The sequence below is a fragment of the Eriocheir sinensis genome, unplaced genomic scaffold, assembly GCF_024679095.1.
Source record: "Eriocheir sinensis breed Jianghai 21 unplaced genomic scaffold, ASM2467909v1 Scaffold120, whole genome shotgun sequence".
NCBI lineage: Eukaryota > Metazoa > Arthropoda > Malacostraca > Decapoda > Varunidae > Eriocheir > Eriocheir sinensis.
Window position 1 is genome coordinate 380,085 of NW_026110519.1, and position 21,078 is coordinate 401,162.

General features: G+C 42.0%; 1 protein-coding gene across 1 annotated transcript; it reads right to left on the reverse strand.

Annotated features, from left to right (window-relative positions):
• Positions 1-3,113: 3,113 nt before the first annotated feature.
• LOC126989529 (protocadherin Fat 1-like) lies at positions 3,114-7,466 on the reverse strand. Its single transcript, XM_050848104.1, has 7 exons — positions 7,260-7,466; positions 6,912-7,158; positions 6,652-6,788; positions 6,431-6,551; positions 6,076-6,311; positions 4,484-4,647; positions 3,114-3,631 (listed from the first exon to the last, which is right to left on the reverse strand). Exons 1-6 carry the CDS (start codon positions 7,389-7,391, stop codon positions 4,642-4,644), a joined length of 879 nt encoding a protein of 292 aa, XP_050704061.1. The 5' UTR covers positions 7,392-7,466; the 3' UTR covers positions 3,114-3,631; positions 4,484-4,641.
• Between the last annotated feature and the right edge of the window lie 13,612 nt (positions 7,467-21,078).

Below are 21,078 nucleotides of genomic sequence, written 5' to 3' on the forward strand. Positions count from 1 at the left end.
TTATTGTTCCTCGATTTTGACTGAGTATAAAAATGACGTGAATTGGAAAATAGTGCAAATCAACAAGAAGTATTTCAACAACACAGAACTCGAATTACTTAAACCGATGTTAAAAAAACATCGGTGAATATCAGTCGACTTCGACACTCCGTTCGATGTCGCGTTGCAGTCTCTCATCGATATCGGAGATTTGTTTATCCAAACGTGTGTTTAAATGCAAAGTAAATTGTATGAACAGTTGATTTGCACTATTTTCCAATTCAGCTTAGATTCCAGAACGTACATTGTTGATCAGATGACTAACAATTTTAACGCTTTGGAAAATCGACTCGAGGAAATAAAAAAGAAGCAAGTCGACATAGATAAGTTGTTAGTGACAATCAGATTTATACTTTAATCGAGCATGCTGTGCAAGGTCCTGAGCGGGGTTTGATAATCGTAACCGAAAGGTGCGATTAATCGATCTATTATAGACGTTAAGAGTGTGTGATGGGTTTGACCTTCTTTCAACATCATGATGACGTCGTACAACGCCATTGAAAAATTCAACAAGTAAAATGCAAAGCATGCCTGGCTAGCTCCGTTTTTACGTTCTTTGAATTTTAGAAAAGGTGAAGTATCGCCGAAAATAGGTCGACGTCTCTTTACTAAGAGAGAGACGTTCTTCTCGCTGCAGTAATTTGAAAAGAAGAGTATGCTCGCAGGTATCCGCTCTGCTGCGTTGACTTTTAACATGAGAATACAAGTGTTGACACACTCCTTCAAATTTTTGAGACTCCTCAGCGTTGATTTGTAAAAGGAAACGTTGCTAGAGAAAGAGAAATAAATATTCTGAACCGCGTCTACGGCTTCGTTGAAATATAGTTCTGTCATCGTTTTTTTTATCAGAGTTATCATCGCTGATCGATGCCTTCCATGCCTTCATAAACTCTTCGATGTTTTTGACCAAAACTATTATTTTCTTATTTTCATCTTCGTTATGAGGAATATCTTTTAATAGTTGATTTAAGGTAATTTCTTCGTTCGGGTTGGCGTATAACATACCGGTGTGTACATAACACATTCGTTCCAATATACGAAATCAATTCACACAACGACCCTAAGACTTCAAGATAACTGTCTAAGACTTCAGTTGACCATCAAGACAAAGTCAGAGAAAGATTGTAATATGGTTCTAACCGAATTATTTTTATTGGAAGGGATTAGGTTATTACCAAACAGTAGCGATTCGTGTTTGTAGATCGCCATCCTGTCGATGTCTTTCGTTATGAATCGTATCACGTTGCTCTTGTTCGACGTCACGTCGGGAATGTCAGATTTAGCGGCTTGGTATCTGTCCAACAAATAAACTTCGTTAACTCCGTCATTCGGAGTAGCAACAACAAAGCAAAACGTAAAAGAATCCACTACACTAAAAAACATTCGAAGAATATATACTCGTCGGACCGAAGAAGATTAGCTCAACGCCACTCGAATATTGACTCGTCGGACCGAAGAAGATTAACTCAACGCCACTCGAATATTGACTCGTCGGACCGAAGAAGATTAACTCAACGCCACTCGAATATTGACTCGTCGGATCGAAGAAGATTAACTCAACGCCACTCAACTCAACGCAACAAGACTATTGAATACGATAATGACACTATAGAACAAGACACGAAATTACAAAAGTTACTATCTGATGAAAATTTGTTTATGTTCAACAAAGAAGATGAAGCTTGCAGCACTGCACGACATCTCTCGGTGTATCACAGCGAAAACAAAGATGAAGACGGCGACGACGAAGAAGATGACGACGACGACGACAGCGATTCTGATTTTAATCCTGACTCTATCTCAATAGCACTTTCCAAGAGGACTCAGACCGGGTCTTCGGCGACACCACCGCCGATTAAACGCATAAGACGTCATTATGGGCCGACGCCTTCGTGCAACAGTAGCAGATTCGGTACACCCTGTACATATCTAAATATAATGTCATGTATTTGTTTGCAACATTTGTTACACCCATGTCAATGTGACGTTCGTCACGTGTTCCAGAATGACCAAAGTCTGCTATGCACACTTCCAGAATGACCAAAGTCTGCATTTATTATACACACTTCCAGAATGACCAAAGTCTGCAAAGTCTGCATTTGTTACCACCAAAGTCTGTATTTTTTACATGTGATGTACGTCCAAATATATTTGTGTTACGTGTTCCCAAATGAAAACAATTGAAGAATATGAACGATCTGTTAGGTACACTGTGTTCTAGTGTTTTAAACAAATAAAATAAAAAGAATTAAATAGGACTGACTTTGTTTTACTTAGGAATGAATTTGTTTTAATGGTTGACGATTTACATTGCAAAGGTAAACAATAAATACATTGAACACTCTACGGGTGTGCGTGCGTGGACACCGAAGCCTAATCGAGTTAGGATGGATACCCCGAAAAAAGACACGGTACAAAGTAAAGTAGATGTCCCGAAAAATACGTAGGTCAGGGAAGAAAAAGAAAAAAAAGACCCTCATTGCCTGCTGGCCCAAAAAACAACAGATTACATAATAAACTTACTGGTTCTTTACAGAGAATAGTAGGTTAGAAAAGAAAAGGCCTCACTGACTACTGGCCCAATAAATAACAGACTAAAAAATAGATCTACTGGTTCTGTTCAGAGAATGGAGACAGCATAACAACCGAAATTACTAGCTAGGTAAGGGTACTAAAAGCCAGGCCTGTATGGACCATATTGGCTATACAGGCAGCGCCACACGTGGCCACTCAGTGAACTGTCAAAGCAGTACTTTCCACAGAACTCAAGTTATGTATTAGTGCGTCTGAGGCTGCCTCCAGGATACAAGGCCTTGGTGCCGCCACCGCTCCAAGCCAACGACTGCACACACTTTCCTCCTACCCGATTTCCTGACTACTATTTGACATGGAGAAAAACTGAAATCGGGTAGGAGTGAAGAGTGTGCAATCATCGGCTGGGGGCGATGGCGGCATCATGGCCGTGTATCCCTGAGACAGCCTCAGACGCACTCTAGTCTATAACTTGAACTCTATGGGAAATTCAGCTTGGAGTTGAGTGGCCACATGGCGCTGCCTGTATAGCCAATACAGTCCATTCTTAGACTATTTTGGGTCTCTCAACAAATATTTCCAAAGGCCATAAAGGAAATTAGTTGATTAAGGCGCCATTCACACTGTGCTGACTCTGGGCCATGACAACCCAGCGACTAAGGGCACACAAGGTCTTGGGTGTGAAATGCTGATGTGAAAGGGTCGCACATGGTCGGAAAGAGGTCTAGAAACGATTGTCAGATGCCGAGTCGGCACAGTGTGATGGGGGCCTAAAAGTCGCTGAGTTGTCATGGCCCAGCGTTGCCACGGTGTGAACGGGGCCTAACTCCTCCCTGCCCAGTGTTCCCCACCTTGAGAATGGTTGTCCTGGGAGCCAAGTCAGTGTTGATGTTCGCCTGATACTCCGGCAACGTGAAGACTGGTGGGTTGTTGTTCTTGTCGCGGACCGTCACACGCACCGCCGTGAAGCTGGCCCGGCCCCCCTCGTCCATCACAGACACCTTGAGGCTGTGCACAGGCAGGGACTCGCGATCCAGAGGTGTCTCAGTGTATAGGTTGCCTGGGAAGGGGTGAAGTTTGTATGGTATAAATTAACAAAGAATGAGGTCCCCTTTTTTTTTTTCTTACAGGAAAGGAAGCAGCTCAGGGGCATAAAAGTGTAGAAAAAAGCCTGCTAAACGCTGCTCCTAAAAAAAGGATAGAAGTAAAAAATGACCAAAAGAGATGCCAGTTTCAGGTTATATAGAAAGTTTCTTTAGTAAGGATGCAAATGTGATTTTTCCGAGTCAAGACATATGGTGACTGTTTGGTAATCGTCGGCGTTTTGTTAAGTTTGGGTAAGTTTAGGGCATCTTTCATTCAAAGCCTCACAACTGTATGCTCTAGTGATGTGGTTCCTTGAGGTTTAAAATGTAGTTAAATATACAAGCTACTGTAATGCTGTCTCAGGGAAAACTTCAGTAAAATATGACTTGAAGAGCATGTTTTCCATCCTTTTTTTTTATCTCCTTAACCTTCTATTGCTACCATTACAGTTACTACTATGACTACAACTACTTTTACTACTCCTACTAATACTATCAACAACAACAACAACATTCATACATCAAACCTTCAAATGAAATCTCTTACTGCAGGAACCTAAAATTCAAAAGTATAGTACAAGCAAATTCAAAGGGCCGTATTACTAAACATTTTGTCTCCCAAGTTCACATATTTGACAAGGCTTTCGTAGGAGTTTTGCTAATTTCCAGGGGTAGTTTTATGACCCCGGTGTTAGTTTGACCCTTCTTCTGTACCGTGAACCTAAAGAAACACTCATTAGAACCTGATTGATCCCCTTTTTGACCTTTAGAAAAGTTGATGTGAGAAGCGAAAGTGTCTAAGAATACCAACCAATGTCTCTCTCTACCTTCTTTGTCCACGGTGAAGGCTCCCTCTGAAGTCTGGTGCAGGATGGTGTACTGCAGCTTGCCCAGGTCCCAGGCATCAAGGTCCGTGGCCACCAGGTTGATGACTAGCTGGCCAGGAGATGAATTTTCCTCCACGTAAGCTTCATATAGAGTGCGATTAAACCTGAGGAGTATAAACAGACACTGAGGTTGTATGATGTATGATAGCTAGTGCAATGTAGTGTGTTCCAATGGTTGATGATAAGGTTAAGGAGAAGAGTTTTCCTCCATGTAGTCTTCATAGAGAGTGCAATTAATTCTGAGGAGGATATACGGACACTGAGGTTGTACGGCACTGCTTGGTAGGATGTGTGGTAGGTAGTGCAATGTAGTGTGTTCCAATGGTCGATAAGAAGGTTGAGGAGAAGAGTTTTCCTCCAGGTAAGCTTCGTAGAGTGCGATTAAATCTGAGGAGTATAAACAGACAGTGAGGTTGTATGGCACTGCTTGGTAGGATGTGTGGTAGCTAGTGCAATGTAGTGTGTTCCAATGGTTGATGAGAAGGTTGAGAAGAGTTTTCTGCCATGTAAGCTTTGTAGAGAGTGCAATTAAACCTGAGGAGGATAAAAATACAGTGAGGTTGTATGGCACTGTTTGGTAAGATATATGATAGGCATTGCGATGTTGTAATATGTTACAAGGATAGTGCTCATTTCCTGCTATAATGCCTAGGTAAGGTCTGGGTGTTTGTGGCTGACTGGGCTGCTTGAGGACTTTGCTGGTGTTGCTTATTATACATGCTGTCTACCTATCAGTGCCTTACTAGGTGAGATGGGAGAGAACAATATGAAAACTTGAATATAGCTGACTGTCTTGGGCCTCCTTAAAATCTGCCACACTGAGAAGAAGGTATATCCCTTGCTATCTTTTATTTGTCCAACGTTTCCTTCATTTTTTGGACACTGCCCGCTTCAACAATGTCTTTGTTTAGTCCCTTTCATATATATATTCACACTTCAGTATGGAAAACTGTACTTCTTTATGTCTTTCAAACAAGTCTCCTTTCTCAATTTCTTGCTATGTGTGTGTGTGTGTGTGTGTGTGTGTGTGTGTGTGTGTGTGTGTGTGTGTGTGTATTTACCTATTTGTAGTCTACCAGGCCCGAGCTAAGCTCTAACAGTCCCGTCTCCATATCTACATTTATCCAACCTTCCCTTCAATTGTTGGACACTGTTCGCCTCCACCACTTCTCCCCGCAAACTGTTCCAGGTGTTATCACTTCTATGTGGAAAACTATACTTGTTTTAAGTCACTCAAACAGGTTCCTTTATTAAGTTTCTCCCTATGTCCTCTCAGCCCCTGCATTCTCGCAGTTAAGAAGATATCATCTCTATCCACCTCATCAAACTTATTTACCAACCTATAGCCTACAGCATGATCAGATCTCTCTCCCTTCTTTGTTCCAGTGTCGTCAAGTCCATCTCCTTCAATTTGTCCTCATACGTCATATTTGAGAGTTCTGAGACCATTTAAGTTGCAATTCTCTGTATCCTTTCCAGCTTTCTGATAGCCCTTTTTTTTTGTGTGTGTGTGTGTGTGTGTGAATACTTACAGTGAGGTGGTAGTGGTCCCGTGCCTCTCTGTCCAGCTGGGTGGCTGTGGCCACGTGGCCATTCAGCTGGTCAATACTGAAGTGGTGGGCGCTGTCCCCGGTGAGAATGTAGCGGCTCCAGGCAGCAGTGCCTTCATCGGCATCCCAGGACACAACAGAGGCCACCTGGGTGCCTGGGGTGGCATCCTCAGAGATCTCCCGACGGTAGATTGGCTCCTTGCACACCGGACCGTTGTCTGTCGTGAAGCACACCAGTGTGAGTCACAGAAGTGCTAGACACTCTGCTTACTTAATTCATGACCTATTACCATACATTATCCATTATCATTTCAGGCAAGACTATACTGTCACCAACCGTTGATGTCGATGACTGTCACAGTAACAGTCGTGTTGGCCGTAAACTTCCCGTCGGTGACGGTGACGGTGAGGGTGTACTCGGCCTGCCTCTCCCGGTCCAGCTCACCGGCCACGTACACCTGGAATATGGACCACAGCAACGTGACTCTCTCATTAAAGAACAGTTTCGTTGTTGGCAGGTCACCATTGTTGTTGTGTCTCACCATCCCTCCCACCCACCTCCCCTGAGGCGTGCACCAGGAATTGGCCGTCAGGGTCGCCGCCGGTGATGAAGAAGTCAAGTTCGGCCACAGACTCGTCGGCGTCCGTCACGCTGAGCTCCACCACCGCCGTGCCCGTGGCGGTGTCCTCAGGCACTGGCGTCAAACAAAACTAATTTGGCAATGTAGATATATAAAACCTTCACAGCCAATGACATATTACAGAGAAAATCAATTTCCTGTCAATCATTTATCTATAAAACCCTTGTAGTGCCTCACCAGCAGTGACGTAAGTGTCTTTGGTGAACACTGGAGGGTTGTCGTTGTAGTCCTTGACCAGTACAGTGACTCTTGTGCTGGTGGACAGAGGCTTGGGGCCCCCGTCAGTGGCAGTGACGGTGAAGGAGTACTGGGCCATGGTCTCGCGGTCCAGCAGGGCCGCCAGGGTCAGCGTCCCAGTGTGTGGATCAATGCGGAAAGTTGACTTCACTACAGCGCTTTCATCGGGGCCGAGGCTGTACTGGATCTGAGGAGAGAAGAGCAGAGAGCAGAGCAGACATTTAATAATTTATTCTGGAGAATGTTTTCATGGACTGAAAATAACATGGAGACACAGGCAACATTTACCTGGCCATGGTTTCCTTCATCGTCATCAGCGGCCGTGAGGATGGTGACGGTGGCGCCCACCTCGCTGTTCTCGGCCACCAGGGCTGTGTAGCTGGACTCAGAGAAGCGTGGAGGGCAGTCATTCACGTCCATCACCTGTTGGTCATTCCAGAACAAGACCCAACCAATTCAAAATCCATAAATTAAAATGTCTTTCTTTGACTGTCATTTCAGCCCAAAATCCAAACCGTAATCAACCATAAGATTAAGAGATCAAAACTTCATGCACTCTGCCATCATTCACACCCATCACCTGTTGGTCATGCCAGAGCAAGACCCAATCAGTTCAAGACCAATATATTAAAACGTCTTTCATTGACCCTCATTTCAGCCCATAATCCAAACCCTAATCAACAATACAGACAAGAGACCAAAACTTGCTGCTTCCTGCCATAAACTCACCACCACAGAGATGGTCATGTAGTCCACCGTGGGCGCCGTGGTCAGTGTACGGTTGGTGACGCTGATGTGATGTGCGTCGCCGCTCATGGTCCAGGGCCCTGTGCACCACCACCAGGCCAGTGGAGGTCACGGTGAAGGGCCCAGAACTCTCCCCAGACTCCTCTCCTCACTGGCTGCCTTCATGCCCTCGTCCACCATGATCAGGTACTGCACTGACTGTGGCCCCGCCATCCACAGGACGTGATCACATTGCCTGCCAACACAAGGCAAGACTTTGAGCATACAGAAGGTGGCTAGCTGGGGCCAGAATGTTATGAGGTGCAGATTGTGATGTGTGTGCTAGTATGTGTTATCTGAGGAAATGAGTGTATGATTTCCCAGTACTGTAATGTGTCTGTGTGTGTATTTACCTATTTGTATTTACTTATTTGTAGTATACATGGCCAGAGCTCAATCTCAGTCAGTCCTGTCTCCCACTCTATATTTGTCCAGAATTTCCTTCATTTTATGGACACTGCTTGCTTCAACAACGTCTTTGCTAAGTCCATTCCATGTATTCACACTCCTGTATGGAAAACTGAACTTCTTTAGGTCTTTCAAACAAGTCCTCTTTCTCAGTTTCTTACTGTGTCCTCTTAGTTGCCTCCTCCCTTCAGTCTCGATTAAATCACTTCTATCCAACACTTCCATTCCACTTTGACCCGGAAATTTAATGCCTACGGAGAGCCAAAGTTGCAGTGAAACTCGAAAAATATTTTTTGTAAATTTTTGTAGTTTATTCATTCTGGAATGAATCGCATTGAATAAAAGTTGTAAAGAATCATCCGTAAAATTCAACTGTGAAATGAGATTATTATTTGGACAGACCGTTTAGCTGGAATTCCATGATTCCCAAAAAATTACAACTTCTGCTCCCACTCCTTTGAACTAGATACTGGTCCATCTTGAACATCACGTAAATCAGTGGAGGTGTCAAGACTACGCTCAGTACGCACACTACAAGTAGAAACTAAAAGAAGACCGCCAAAAAAGGACGGCTGAGGGAACAGAATTGATCTACAGACGCCATGATGTGTAGGCAGGAACTGTAGACTATTTTTTGCACGGAATGGTGGTGGGGGACATCGCAAGAACAAAAGAGGTGCCAGTTAGTCACTCAGCATCAACAGAGACCTATAGTTACACGCGCCCTTCAAATTTTGGAAAGCTTCTCACTCTCCAGCGCTGGCGTCATGCTCGTTGCCCATGTCTGATAGAACTATATGATGCCAGCGGCATCATCGTCATTAAGGGGTTAATCAACATCTATTTCTACTTGAAAGTAGGTATACAGTCCCTGAAAGTCAAGATCAAGACCAAGATGGCCCATCGAACGTAGCATCCCCGTGTGATTAGTTCCCTCAGTAGCACAATGAAAGTTACCGCCTGCACACTGTGCAGTGAGTGAATTTACCAACCAACCCTTTTGTTTACCATTTCAAAGTCACAGCTGCTCGGGGTAAGAGCACTGTAATTCTTCAACAAACAGTGGAACACTTTGAACACAGAGAAGGGCACAAAGCAACATACGGTATCATAGTCATAATTGTAAGTAAGGTGGCCAAATGTGATACTGCATACACATTAAGTTCATGGAATTTTTTTTTTTTTTTTTAATATATCTTGCCAAATTATAGGTGTCTTATACGTCAGTGAGTCTTATATGGCGAGAAATACGGTATATATGTTTCTCCAAATATCTTATTTATGTGCTTCTCAAATGTTAGTGTATCTTGTATTATAATTCCTAAGTCTTTTTCTTCCTTCACTGTATCGATGATTGTCCCTCCCATCCTACACACTCCACTTGCTTTATTTTTACTCTTGTCCATTTTCATTGTGTGACAATTCTTTTCATTGAACTTCATTTCCCATTTTTTTCTCCATTCATGTATCTCATTGGAATCTTCCTGTAGTTTATTACAATCATCATCTTCATCTCTTATTTTTCTAAGCAGTTTGGCGTCATCTGCAAACATACCCTTGTAACTCTTTACTTTTTCTGGCATATCATCTATAAATATTAAAAACATAATATTCGCTAACACTGACCCTTGTGGAACGTCACTTGTGACCGTTCTCCATTCTGATATCTCACCTTTCAACACGGTTCTCATTTCTTTGTTTGTCAGGTAATTTTTCATCCATAGTCATTTTTCTCCCAATCCTCCTCTATTTTCTAATTTCCACATCAGTCTCTTATCAAATGCCTGTGTGTGTGTGTGTGTGTGTGTGTGTGTGTGTGTGTGTGTGTGTGTGTGTGTGCCAAGTGATCTGCATATTGTTTCCTTCCTTGTATTTTCTTAAATAATATGCATTTTACCAGTGACTTTTTAATTTTATCTTATTTTTTTATGTGTATGTAGTGTGTGTGTGTGTGTGTTATATTACTGATAGCTGTGGGTGCTCACCGATGGGGGCGTCCTCCCTGATGAAGAACTGTGCATACTTCCTGGCGCAGTGCGGGGGGTTCTCATGAGGGGGCAGCAGGAAGATGGTGACGGGCACGTCGGAGTGGTGCTGGGGGGAGCCGCTGTCCTCGCCACGGATGAAAAACTGGTACACCTCATTTTCTGTAACATTTGGGAGTTCACTGATACTTATGGAACTAATGGAACAGTCTCTCTATATACGATAATCACTTGTGCATCCAAACTCACACTTTTTAGAGTAAAGGAGACAGAAAAAAAAAAAAAAAAGGTACAAAAATATGAAAGTTTACTGCTATTTGTGGACCTATTTTTTTTTTTTACAGTAGAGAAAGCAGTACAAGGTAAAAAAAAAAAAATAAATAAATAAATAAAAGAAAGAAAGAAAGCCCGCTACTCACGTGTGCATTCAAGCTCAATTTCTTTACAGTAAAGCAGACGGCTCAAGATATAAAAATGCTCGCTGAAGTAACTATCCTAACCCAGACACGCTCCGGACCCGCATCAGTAAAGAATATAAAGAAAGCATGTGTAATTTTGGAGAGGTAGATGTAGTACTTGTGCACGAAGATGACACAGCCTGGCAGAGCATTAGCAGACAGCAGGAAGTGTAAGGCGCCTCAGATCAGTATTATACACTTCTGACTCTCACATCAGGTATTTCCAAAGGCTGAGAAAGATTAACCCGGGAAGCAGCGGGGATCATGTTTCTTATTGGTCCCTCTTAGCGAGAAAATTGAGAAAAAATCATCTCTCACACAAACCATTTCATAATGTATATCAATGCATTTGTGATCAGTTTATGTATCATCTATTTTGGGGGGTTTATATCATGGCACAAATTTGGCCCATCGCTGCTACACGGTAAAGCCAGAAATTTGGCCCGTCGCTGCTACCAGGTTAACCCCTTGACTACAGATTTCCTACCAGAAGACATCACCAAGCTACAGGAATGGAACAAAAAGTGGCTGCTACAATTCAATGAAGAAAAATGTAAAGTCATGCACCTTGGGAGGGGATATCCAGCATACCAATACCACATGGGAAACAAACACTCTACTACCCACAGGGAGTATATGCTACCAGGCTACCAGTGAAAGCCAAATCCGTGCCAACTGCAGCGGACGGGTTAATTGGATTCTAATGAGTAGCTTTGTAGGTCCAAGTTATAAAAGCTTCGTCAATCTACCACTAGTATCCATGGAAACACCTAGGAATCCTACGAAAGCCTAGTCAAGTATGTGAGCTTGGGCACTGAAATGTATAAAAATATGGTCCTTAGGTTGTTGGAATAATTGTTTTGAGGCAGCAGGAAATACTAAATGTTACAAAGGAAACTGACAACACAGAGGAAATGGAGATAGAAAATGAACACGTTAGAGAAATAATAAGACTCAGAAGACTGACATACAAACTGTTACAAAGAAAAATTATGACTGAGAAAATAGAAATGGAAAATGAACAAGTTAGGGAAATATTAAGACTCAGGTTCGACTCTGGCGACTCAACTCCGACTCTTCACCCATGACCGTGAGTAAGTGGATGAATTACCTCGGCTGTGGATGGTCTGTGCCACGGTGACCTCTCCGGTGGTGGGGTTGACCGAGAAGAGCTCCAGCGCCTCAGAACTGTTGGCTTCATACATGCGGTACCTCACTTCACTGTTTGCCCCTTCATCTGCGTCAATGGCCTCGACCTGTGATGGCAAGCATGGAGAAATTATAATAAATGAGATCTATAGCTGGGTAAGGGTAATCTGGAACCACTGCACGTACTCTCTAACTATTCTTCACTGTTAACTCCATCTGCATCACTGGCCTCTAACTGTGATGGTGAGCATGGAGGAGGTATAACAAACAAGATCTATAAGTAGGTAAGGGTAATCTGAAACCACTGCATGTATTCTCAAACTATTTTTCACTTCCTTCTCTTTCCCCTTCCCTCTCTCCTTCCTCTTTCCTATATTCTCCTCCTTGTAGCCTTGCTTTACTTGACATTTCCTTTACTTCTCCCTGTCTCCCTCTCTTCCCTTTTTTCTCTTTCCTTTCCCCTCCTTTTGGCTCACAACAAATATTTCCCAAGGCCACGGAGGTGATTGGCTGAGTTCACATGATTGTTTTTCAGTCATGGTGCGAAAGCCTTGTGAATTAAACTATAACTAGACTCATTGGCCTACCCATGGAAATACTAACACAACCTCTACAAAAGCCTTACCAAATACCTATGGGTGTGTAAGCCCAGAAATGCTTGAGAATATGGGCCTAATGCAGCCATACAGTTCCATCGATCAGTTTTCCCGACACTAAGGTTGGTATTCTCAGATGATTCCTTCCCTTACATCGATTTCCAAAGGCCAAAAAGGAGATCAGTCAGGTTCTCATGGGTGTTTCTTTAGATTCATGGTACAGAGGAAGGGTCAGACTACCACCATGGTCATTAAACTACTCCTGGATATCCCCACAACCCATATGAAAGCCTTGTCAAATATGTGAGCTTGGGTGCCAAAATGTTTAATAATACAGCCTGAAATGGTGGCTTGCAGTCCCTTGTGATACATACATACAGAAACATAGTGGAACAAATCAACACCTTGACTGAAGATTTCCTACAAGACCTCACCAAGCTACAGGAATGGAACAAAAAGTGGCTGCTACAATTCAATGAAGAAAAATGTAAGTCATGCACCATGGGAGGGGAAATCCAGCATACCAATACCACATGGGAAACACTCCACTATCCACCACAGAGGCAGAGAAAGACCTGGGAGTATATGTTTTAGACCCTTCTTTTCTTGTATTAAATCAACTCTTTTATCACTCATTAATTACTCCATAAATGATTTCACCGTCTCGTATCCCTGGTAGCGTGATCCGGCTTAAGTTGTTATTGGAGACTGGTGTTCGGGGATAAACAAGGGAAAAAGTAAATATACATTTATTTAAAATTAAATGAAAGTAATTGCCTTACGCAATAGTCTATGCTCAGACGATCATAACACTGGCATATTCAGCAATGGATGCAACATTTGACAAACGACATGTCTTAAACATAATACTACAATATGTGCTCAGTTGTTGCCAATAATAATAACACTCGTCGTTCCACAAGCAGTGGTTTGTATCTCTCTGCTTACATCACAATCATTATGTACTCTCTTCACAAAATCCTAATAACACATTCCTATAGTATAATCTACTACAAGTCATGGAAACACATTATTTTACCACACCCAGTGGTTTTACCTTTGCTTTACATCGCAAACAAATAATCACAATCCTGTCCCACTCACAATCCTACTTCACATCTCCTACATTATAATCTCCAGGACAATACAGTCGGTTTCCCTTAGATTCTCGAATTTCTACTCACGATTAAGATCACAACAGCCATTCTCGGCTGAGTGAGTAGCAGGTCTGCTTGAGGCGAGAACCAAGCTCGGTCTACTCATACCACTGATTTCTAGGCCACATTTTTCTTTGCTTTAGGCGGACTTACATCCTTGACACGCCCTTAATTTTCTACATAACCAATGGCCAATACTTCCTGTCACACTCATCTGCTAGCTCATTATGTTGTATTGTTTTACTTCTCCTGCTATTCGTGAGTCAGTCTTAAGACACTCCCTCAGTGATTTTTCTGTTAAATTATTGGCTCATAACATGTCGCCACGACTGGTGTCACGGGTCAGAGTCTTTTTCAATGGTTGTTCACACTTTCTGACCACGCCCACTGGGCATCTGTTTTCTGTATCTGAGTCTGGGTATCTGTTTTCCTTTACCCTCGTTGTTTCCCCTCTTTGGTACTTGAGATGCTTACACTGTTATATATGTCACTTTTTTTGTTAGTGTTTGTCCTGTCAGATGTCTACACAGTTGTATATCTGCCTTTCCTCTCTGGGTATCTGTTTTCCTTTACCCTCGTTGTTTCCCCTCTTTTGTACTTGAGATGTTTACACTTATATATATGTCACCCTTTTTGTTAGTGTTTGTCCTGTCAGGTGTTTACACAGTTGTATATCTCACTCCTCTGTTTCCTCGTTTTCTGGGTCCTGACATACTTCCCCTTCCGGAAGATCTCGCCCCTGAGATCTCACAGGTGTTGGTGGAGAAGATACGCCTTGCAATGTCTGCAGTTGGTTCGAGTCTGGAATTAGGCGGCGTCGTGCGTAGCGTAGGACATAGGAATACCCCACGGCAGACGTCACCAGCAGAAGAACCAGGATCACGACAATGGCGAAGACAATCCACCAATGGATTACTGGTTGAAAGGGCTGATCCGGCTCGACCACAGAATTTAGGGGCTGCAAGCCAGCTGTTAGCTCCTGTAGGGGGATGGACTCAGCACTGCGAAGAGAATCTTGCCGAAGCATCAATATCCCATTATCCGTCAGGCTGACAGTATGTCTGTTTACAGGATGGGTAGGGCATGTGAGTGTCAGAGTGATGGGGGAGGCAAGTGAACAGGTCCAGTAGTCAGGACCTTTTATAAACATAGGGGGAAATGTTTTCAAGATCATTGTGTGGCAGAGGTTGATCACTGACTCATGTTTCAAGAAAGCAGCCGATTCACAAGAGGCTGCGTCACTAGCCTCATGGACGGGGCCTGTGGGAGGACAAACTAACATATGGTTATTCTTGTTACAGTGTTTTATACTAGAAAGCATAAAATATATTTTCCTATTCTCACTGAAGGCAATACATCTTGAATCAACACTATACATAAGAAAGTAAGTGCTATTCTGCACAGACAATGGAAGGGAGTCGATTCGAAAGACATCAAAGGTGTCAATCGGATCTCCTCGCAAAGGTTTGGTGAAATAGAAATTACGAGAATCGTGCAAAGCCGTTGTCCTGGAGGACAGTTATTACATCCCTATATAGAGCTAAAAAATCAAGAACTGCAAGGCACAAAAGACCTGGAGGCCGAGCCTAGGCTTCCTTTAATGTGCTGAACAACTGTTTGTTTCACATAATGGTTTGAGTTATGTATGTTTGCAGGGGAGCCTGCAGACTCAAATATAAATCTTGTATACCTGGTCTTATGTGTCTCAATGCTAAGTCAAAATATAACCATTTTTTGTTGGAGCTTTTTTCTCTTCCTAATGCCATAGTCTATCGTAAAATGGCGCACAACTTGGTTCAATACATCTACAGCTGAATATAGCTTATTAAAGGCAGATTGCATGGCATGCATATTACTTAATGATGTTGAGTTTTCCATAATAAACATTTAACTATATAAAATCTTTCTCAGTTAATGACTCTAGTATTCTATTTTTTCATGAATAGCATCAACTTGAGCCTGGGTCGCGGTACCAAATAGGTTATTAGACAAGGATCCTCAAAAAAAATATTTCACGTTTTTTTTTTTTCTATAATTCATAGAAGCATGCAGCTTGTTTTGAATAGTAGTCATCACATAGCTTAAAACTTTTCTTAGATGATGCAACAATGAACTGAATTCGTTTTCAAAATTAAAGAGTGTGTATTTTATTGCTTTTACAGCTGGATACTCAGGTGACATTTGAATAACTTTTCAAGTAACGAAGCAGTTAAAATCCGTGCTTTATATAATGCAGCTAAAATATCTTCTGTGAGGCTAAACGGTACTATAGTCTCTGTTTGTGAGGACTATAATATAGATAGTATGTTGGTGTGAAACTTTGGCCAGCACGTGTTGGGGACTCCTGTTGTGTCAATGAGTCGTACACTGAAAGAGTCAAATCAATCTGTGGTTTATTTCGTCATATTTCCGCTCAATTATTGCATTTTCATCCTTATGCATTATTCCTGTTCTATATCGTATTAGTTTTGACATTACATTAGGCAACTCTTGTACCGTCGAAGAGCGAAGGCTTTATCTATGCCGAGGTGGCTCTGAAAGTTTGGGAGTAACCTGAGAAGGTAGGGCCTGTGCATCAGCTGTTTATTGCTGTTGTAGAACGAACATTATTTAATGTGTCATGAGTAGCAGTCACCTCTCCGCTACGAGTCATTATTTTCGGTAGAATTTTTCTCAGCGATTTCAGGGTTGAGCAATGCAAAGAATAGATCAGTGTCTGTCTCTGGATTTAAAGGGTATGCTCGCCTAATCGTTGGACATTGCTGCACATCAATGCAATCTTCATGAAGAACTTTTACTATATCTGTGGGGGCCGTTGAAACCTTACCAGTCCTGAGGTTCCTAATTTTTACCATTATATCACTGATCTTCTCTATTACCCTGTAGGGTCCATCAAAAATAGGTTGCAACTTTTTCTTTTCTTTTCTTTTTGGTGTATGTTTGAGGAACACTCTGTCGCCAACGTTGATAGTTTTGATTTTTGTAACTTGGTAATATTTTTCCATTTCTTCTCTACTTTCTTCATTGTAAACCTGGCATCTATCATAAACTTTCTTTGCATTACATCCATTTCCTCTTCATGGAAGTAAATATCATAAACTTTCCTTGCAATTACAACCATTTCCTCTTTATAGGAGTAAATATCATAAACTTTCCTTGCAATTACAACCATTTCCTCTTTATAGGAGTAAATATCATAAACTTTCCTTGCAATTACAACCATTTCCTCTTTATAGGAGTAAATATCATAAACTTTCCTTGCAATTGCAGTCATTTCCTCTTTATAGGAGTAAATATCATAAACTTTCCTTGCAATTACAACCATTTCCTTTTCATAGGAGTAAATATCATAAACTTTCCTTGCAATTGCAGTCATTTCCTCTTTATAGGAGTAAATATCATAAACTTTCCTTGCAATTGCAGTCATTTCCTCTTTATAGGAGTAAATATCATAAACTTTCCTTGCAATTGCAGTCATTTCCTCTTTATAGGAGTAAATATCATAAACTTTCCTTGCAATTACAACCATTTCCTTTTCATAGGAGTAAATATCATAAACTTTCCTTGCAATTACAACCATTTCCTCTTTATAGGAGTAAATATCATAAACTTTCCTTGCAATTACAACCATTTCCTCTTTATAGGAGTAAATATCATAAACTTTCCTTGCAATTGCAGTCATTTCCTTTTCATAGGAGTAAATATCATAAACTTTCCTTGCAATTGCAGCCATTTCCTCTTTATAGGAGTAAATATCATACCAGGGCTGCTGAATTTTTTTTTTCTAACATAGTGTAGGGTACAGGAGGATCTCTAAAAATTCTCTCTCTGTCTCTCTCGATAAAATGGGGACTCCTTTATGGTGCGATAATACGCAGGATTATAGGCCAAGATGTCTATAAGTAGCATTATATCCCAAACGGACACATTTCCTAGAACATTCTCCTCAAAATGTTAACAACAGTATAATTTGCGCGCTTTATTACCTCTATTTCCATTTGTATGGTAAGCCGTTATTCGCGTGTCGCACAGGTAGCTTCTAATTTATCTCCTGCATCACGGAATTAACGAACTCTGAACCTTGACCTGTAACAACTGTCTGAGGAACACCGTGTACACAAACAACATCCACGTACAACGCCCTTGCCATTTCGCGGGCTTCCTTACTCCGTAAGGGTACTGTAATCAAATACCTTTTAAAAACATCAACTATGGGCATTACGTATCGAACCCCATTGTCCGATACACCCATGGGACCCACAAGGTCCATGTGTATTCTTCCAAAAGGAGCGGTGACGTCTGGATATTGCCGCCAAGGAGCAGGGTGCAAGTTCCCAACTCACTTTTAAAACGACTACCATGACGCACTTCCTTACATAATTTTCTACATCCCGTTTCATTCCAGGCCAGAAAGCGAACTTTCTACACCGACATAACGTAACTTTGGTTCCTCCGTGCCCTGCAGTGGCGACGAATGAGCCAGAGTTATCACCTTGAAATACTTGGGGTAGAATCACCACCTTAGTGGCTTCTCCGTACGGACTCACTAAAACACATCATTTATTTCCACCTGTAACTCTGACAGGGGCGGCATCTCACATTATGCCCATCTTCAACACAACATAACATAATTTCCACCTGTACCTCTAACAGGGGCGGCATCTCAGATTATGCCCATCTTCAATACAATATAACACATTTTCCACCTGTACCTATAACAGGGGCGGCATCTCAGATTATGCCCATCTTCAATACAATATAACACATTTTCCACCTGTACCTCTAACAGGGGCGGCATCTCACATTATGCCTTTTTTCTCTGAGTCTTTGCTCAATTTTCATTCTTGGGCTTCCTTCTTTAGCATACTTATATGCTGGCTGCTCATCATGCAGCTCACTAATCTCCTGAATACTCCAGTCAAGTGTGTGGCCAATACACTCACTATTCAGGTCCATACATATCATGTATTTTAATCTAATTTTTCGGCGCCTGTTTCTTTTTCTGCACTAGTGCAATACCTTGCCCTCATTATCCACGTGTTCCACGGTTTTGTTGTTCCCCATCCACAAACATTATCGCGCGTGTCCTTCTAATTCAATCTCAGTGTCCTGTAAGCCTTCATCCTTGATAAAAAAATCTGCTACTATATTTTCCTTGCCAGGCAAATGATTGATTGTGAAACCATACTCACTCATGAGAGTCTGCCATCTAGCTATCCTGCTGTTGGGACTAGCTACCTGTAACAACCAGACTAAAGGTCTGTGATCCGTGTGGATCTCAACAGGGTAACCCAGTATTAATGGGCGGTTTACGTGTAACCCATAAATTACAGTTAAAGCCTCTCGTTCAACTATACTGTACCGCTGTTCTGCCGTATTCAATTTCTCACAAAAAAAGATACAGGTCTTAGTTTATCATCATTATCCTGTTATTGCAATACTCCACCAGTATTGTAGTAGGATGCGTAGAGTGACTGTACCAAGCATTCTATCCTTAAGGGTTGAGAACGCAATTTTTGTTTCATCCGTCCATATGAGTGGAGTTTTAATTATTTATTCATTTATTTATTTATTTATTTATTGTACCTTTCTTCCCTTTGTAAATCTTTAGAAAAGGAGCAACAATTTGTGAATAATTTGCAATAAATTTGCGATAATAATTAGTCAATCCAAGAAATGACTGTAAATCATGAACAGTTTGGGGGGCCAGGACGTTTTGTATGGCCTCCAGCTTGCTAGACTGAGGTCTTATTCCCTCTGAGCGGATGGCATGGCCCAGGTAATCTACTTTGTCCTTAAAAAAGTTACACTTCTCCATCTTAAGAGTCAGTTTGGCTTCCTTTAAGCGATCCAGAATTTGTTCTAAGTTATCTGCGTGATTAGAAAATATATCGCCCAGGATAATTATGTCATCAAGGTACACCTGAACCTTGTTGCTTAATAGTCCTGTAAGGACAGTGTTTATTATTTTCTTGCAGCAGGACGGGGCTGTTTTAAGGCCAAAGGGGAGGGAAGTAAATTCCCAATGTCCTGCTGGAGAAGAAAATGCCGTCTTCTCTCTGCTGATTTCATCTAGGGGGATTTGATGGTAACCCTGTTTCATGTCTAGGCATGAAAAAAAAAAACACTTACTATCTCCCAATTGATTGAGTATGGTAGTTATATTAGGGAGTGGGTACCGGTCGTCCCGTAGTGTTTTATTAAGTGCCCGGAAGTCCAGACAAAGTCGTAGTACTCCATCTTTTTGGGGCACTGTGATAAGTGGGGCATTATAGGGTGATCGCGAAGGGCGAATCACACCCTGTAGCTAGAGCGATATAAGCTGTTCATTTACTCTGTCATGATAACTGATATGAATGTTATATGGACGCCTGTAAACTACTTCATCAGTGTTTTGCTTGATGGTGCTTAAAAAAATAGGGCGTTACTGTTAATGGTTCTTGTTCTGTGGAAAACACTGTTATATATTTATCTATTAAGGACTTTAAAACCTAATTCTCTCTCTTCACTTGGGAATTTAGCGTCAACAATTTGATAGAGGCTTTTCTTCCTTGCTTCAAGCTCTGCGGGCTTCAAGTCTGTTTTAGTTGTGTCAGCGGTCTGTACACTAGATACTTGTGGCAGATCAGCGTATAGCTCATGAGTGACAGGCTTCACAGATCCTAACGTTGTATTATCATCTATCTTTACACTCACTTTCAATATTCAAATACGGCACAGTGACATAAGATCTTTGATTGTCAGATGAAGGGGTTAACTTAACTATCCGTGAGCACAAGACTCTCGCCTGAGGAGTACTAACACAAGGCTCAAATAAAGCTTCACTTGCCTGTAGTTGCGTCACTAGCGTTATGTATCCTGCAACAGATGCATGCAGTTGCAAAGGTTCCGCTGCTTGGCAACGTACGGCCTTATTTTCAGTGAGACCTTCTTCATTTCCATCTACATTTAGCTAAGATCCTTCACCTCTAGATATAAGACATATTTTTCCTGGCATAATTGTATGGTTTCCCCTTCTATTATCAGTTTTAAGCTTCGTTCTTTTGTTCCTCATTTAGTTGCAATGTTTTCAAAATAATCTCGTGCTACACGACAAATCAGTACTCAACATAATATGAGTTGGCAAATCTACATCGAGTGTTATCAATAAGTCTTCCGTTTTCATCATTTCTTAATTCCCGCCGTGCACTCACACACAACAACAGACACCACCGCCGAGCACACACACACAACAACAGACACCACCGCCGGGGACTCACACACAACAACAGACACCACCGCCGGGCACACACAACAACAGACACCACTGCTTAGCACACACACACAACAACAGACACCACCGCCGGGGACTCACACACAACAACAGACACCACCGTCGGGCACACACAACAACAGACACCACCGCCGGGCACACACAACAACAGACACCACCGCCGAGCACACCCATACAACAACAGACACCACCGCCGGGGACTCACACACAACAACAGACACCACCGCCGGGCACACACACACAACAACAGACACCACCGCCAAGCACTCTCATGCTGCTGGTGCTTTTTCTCTTT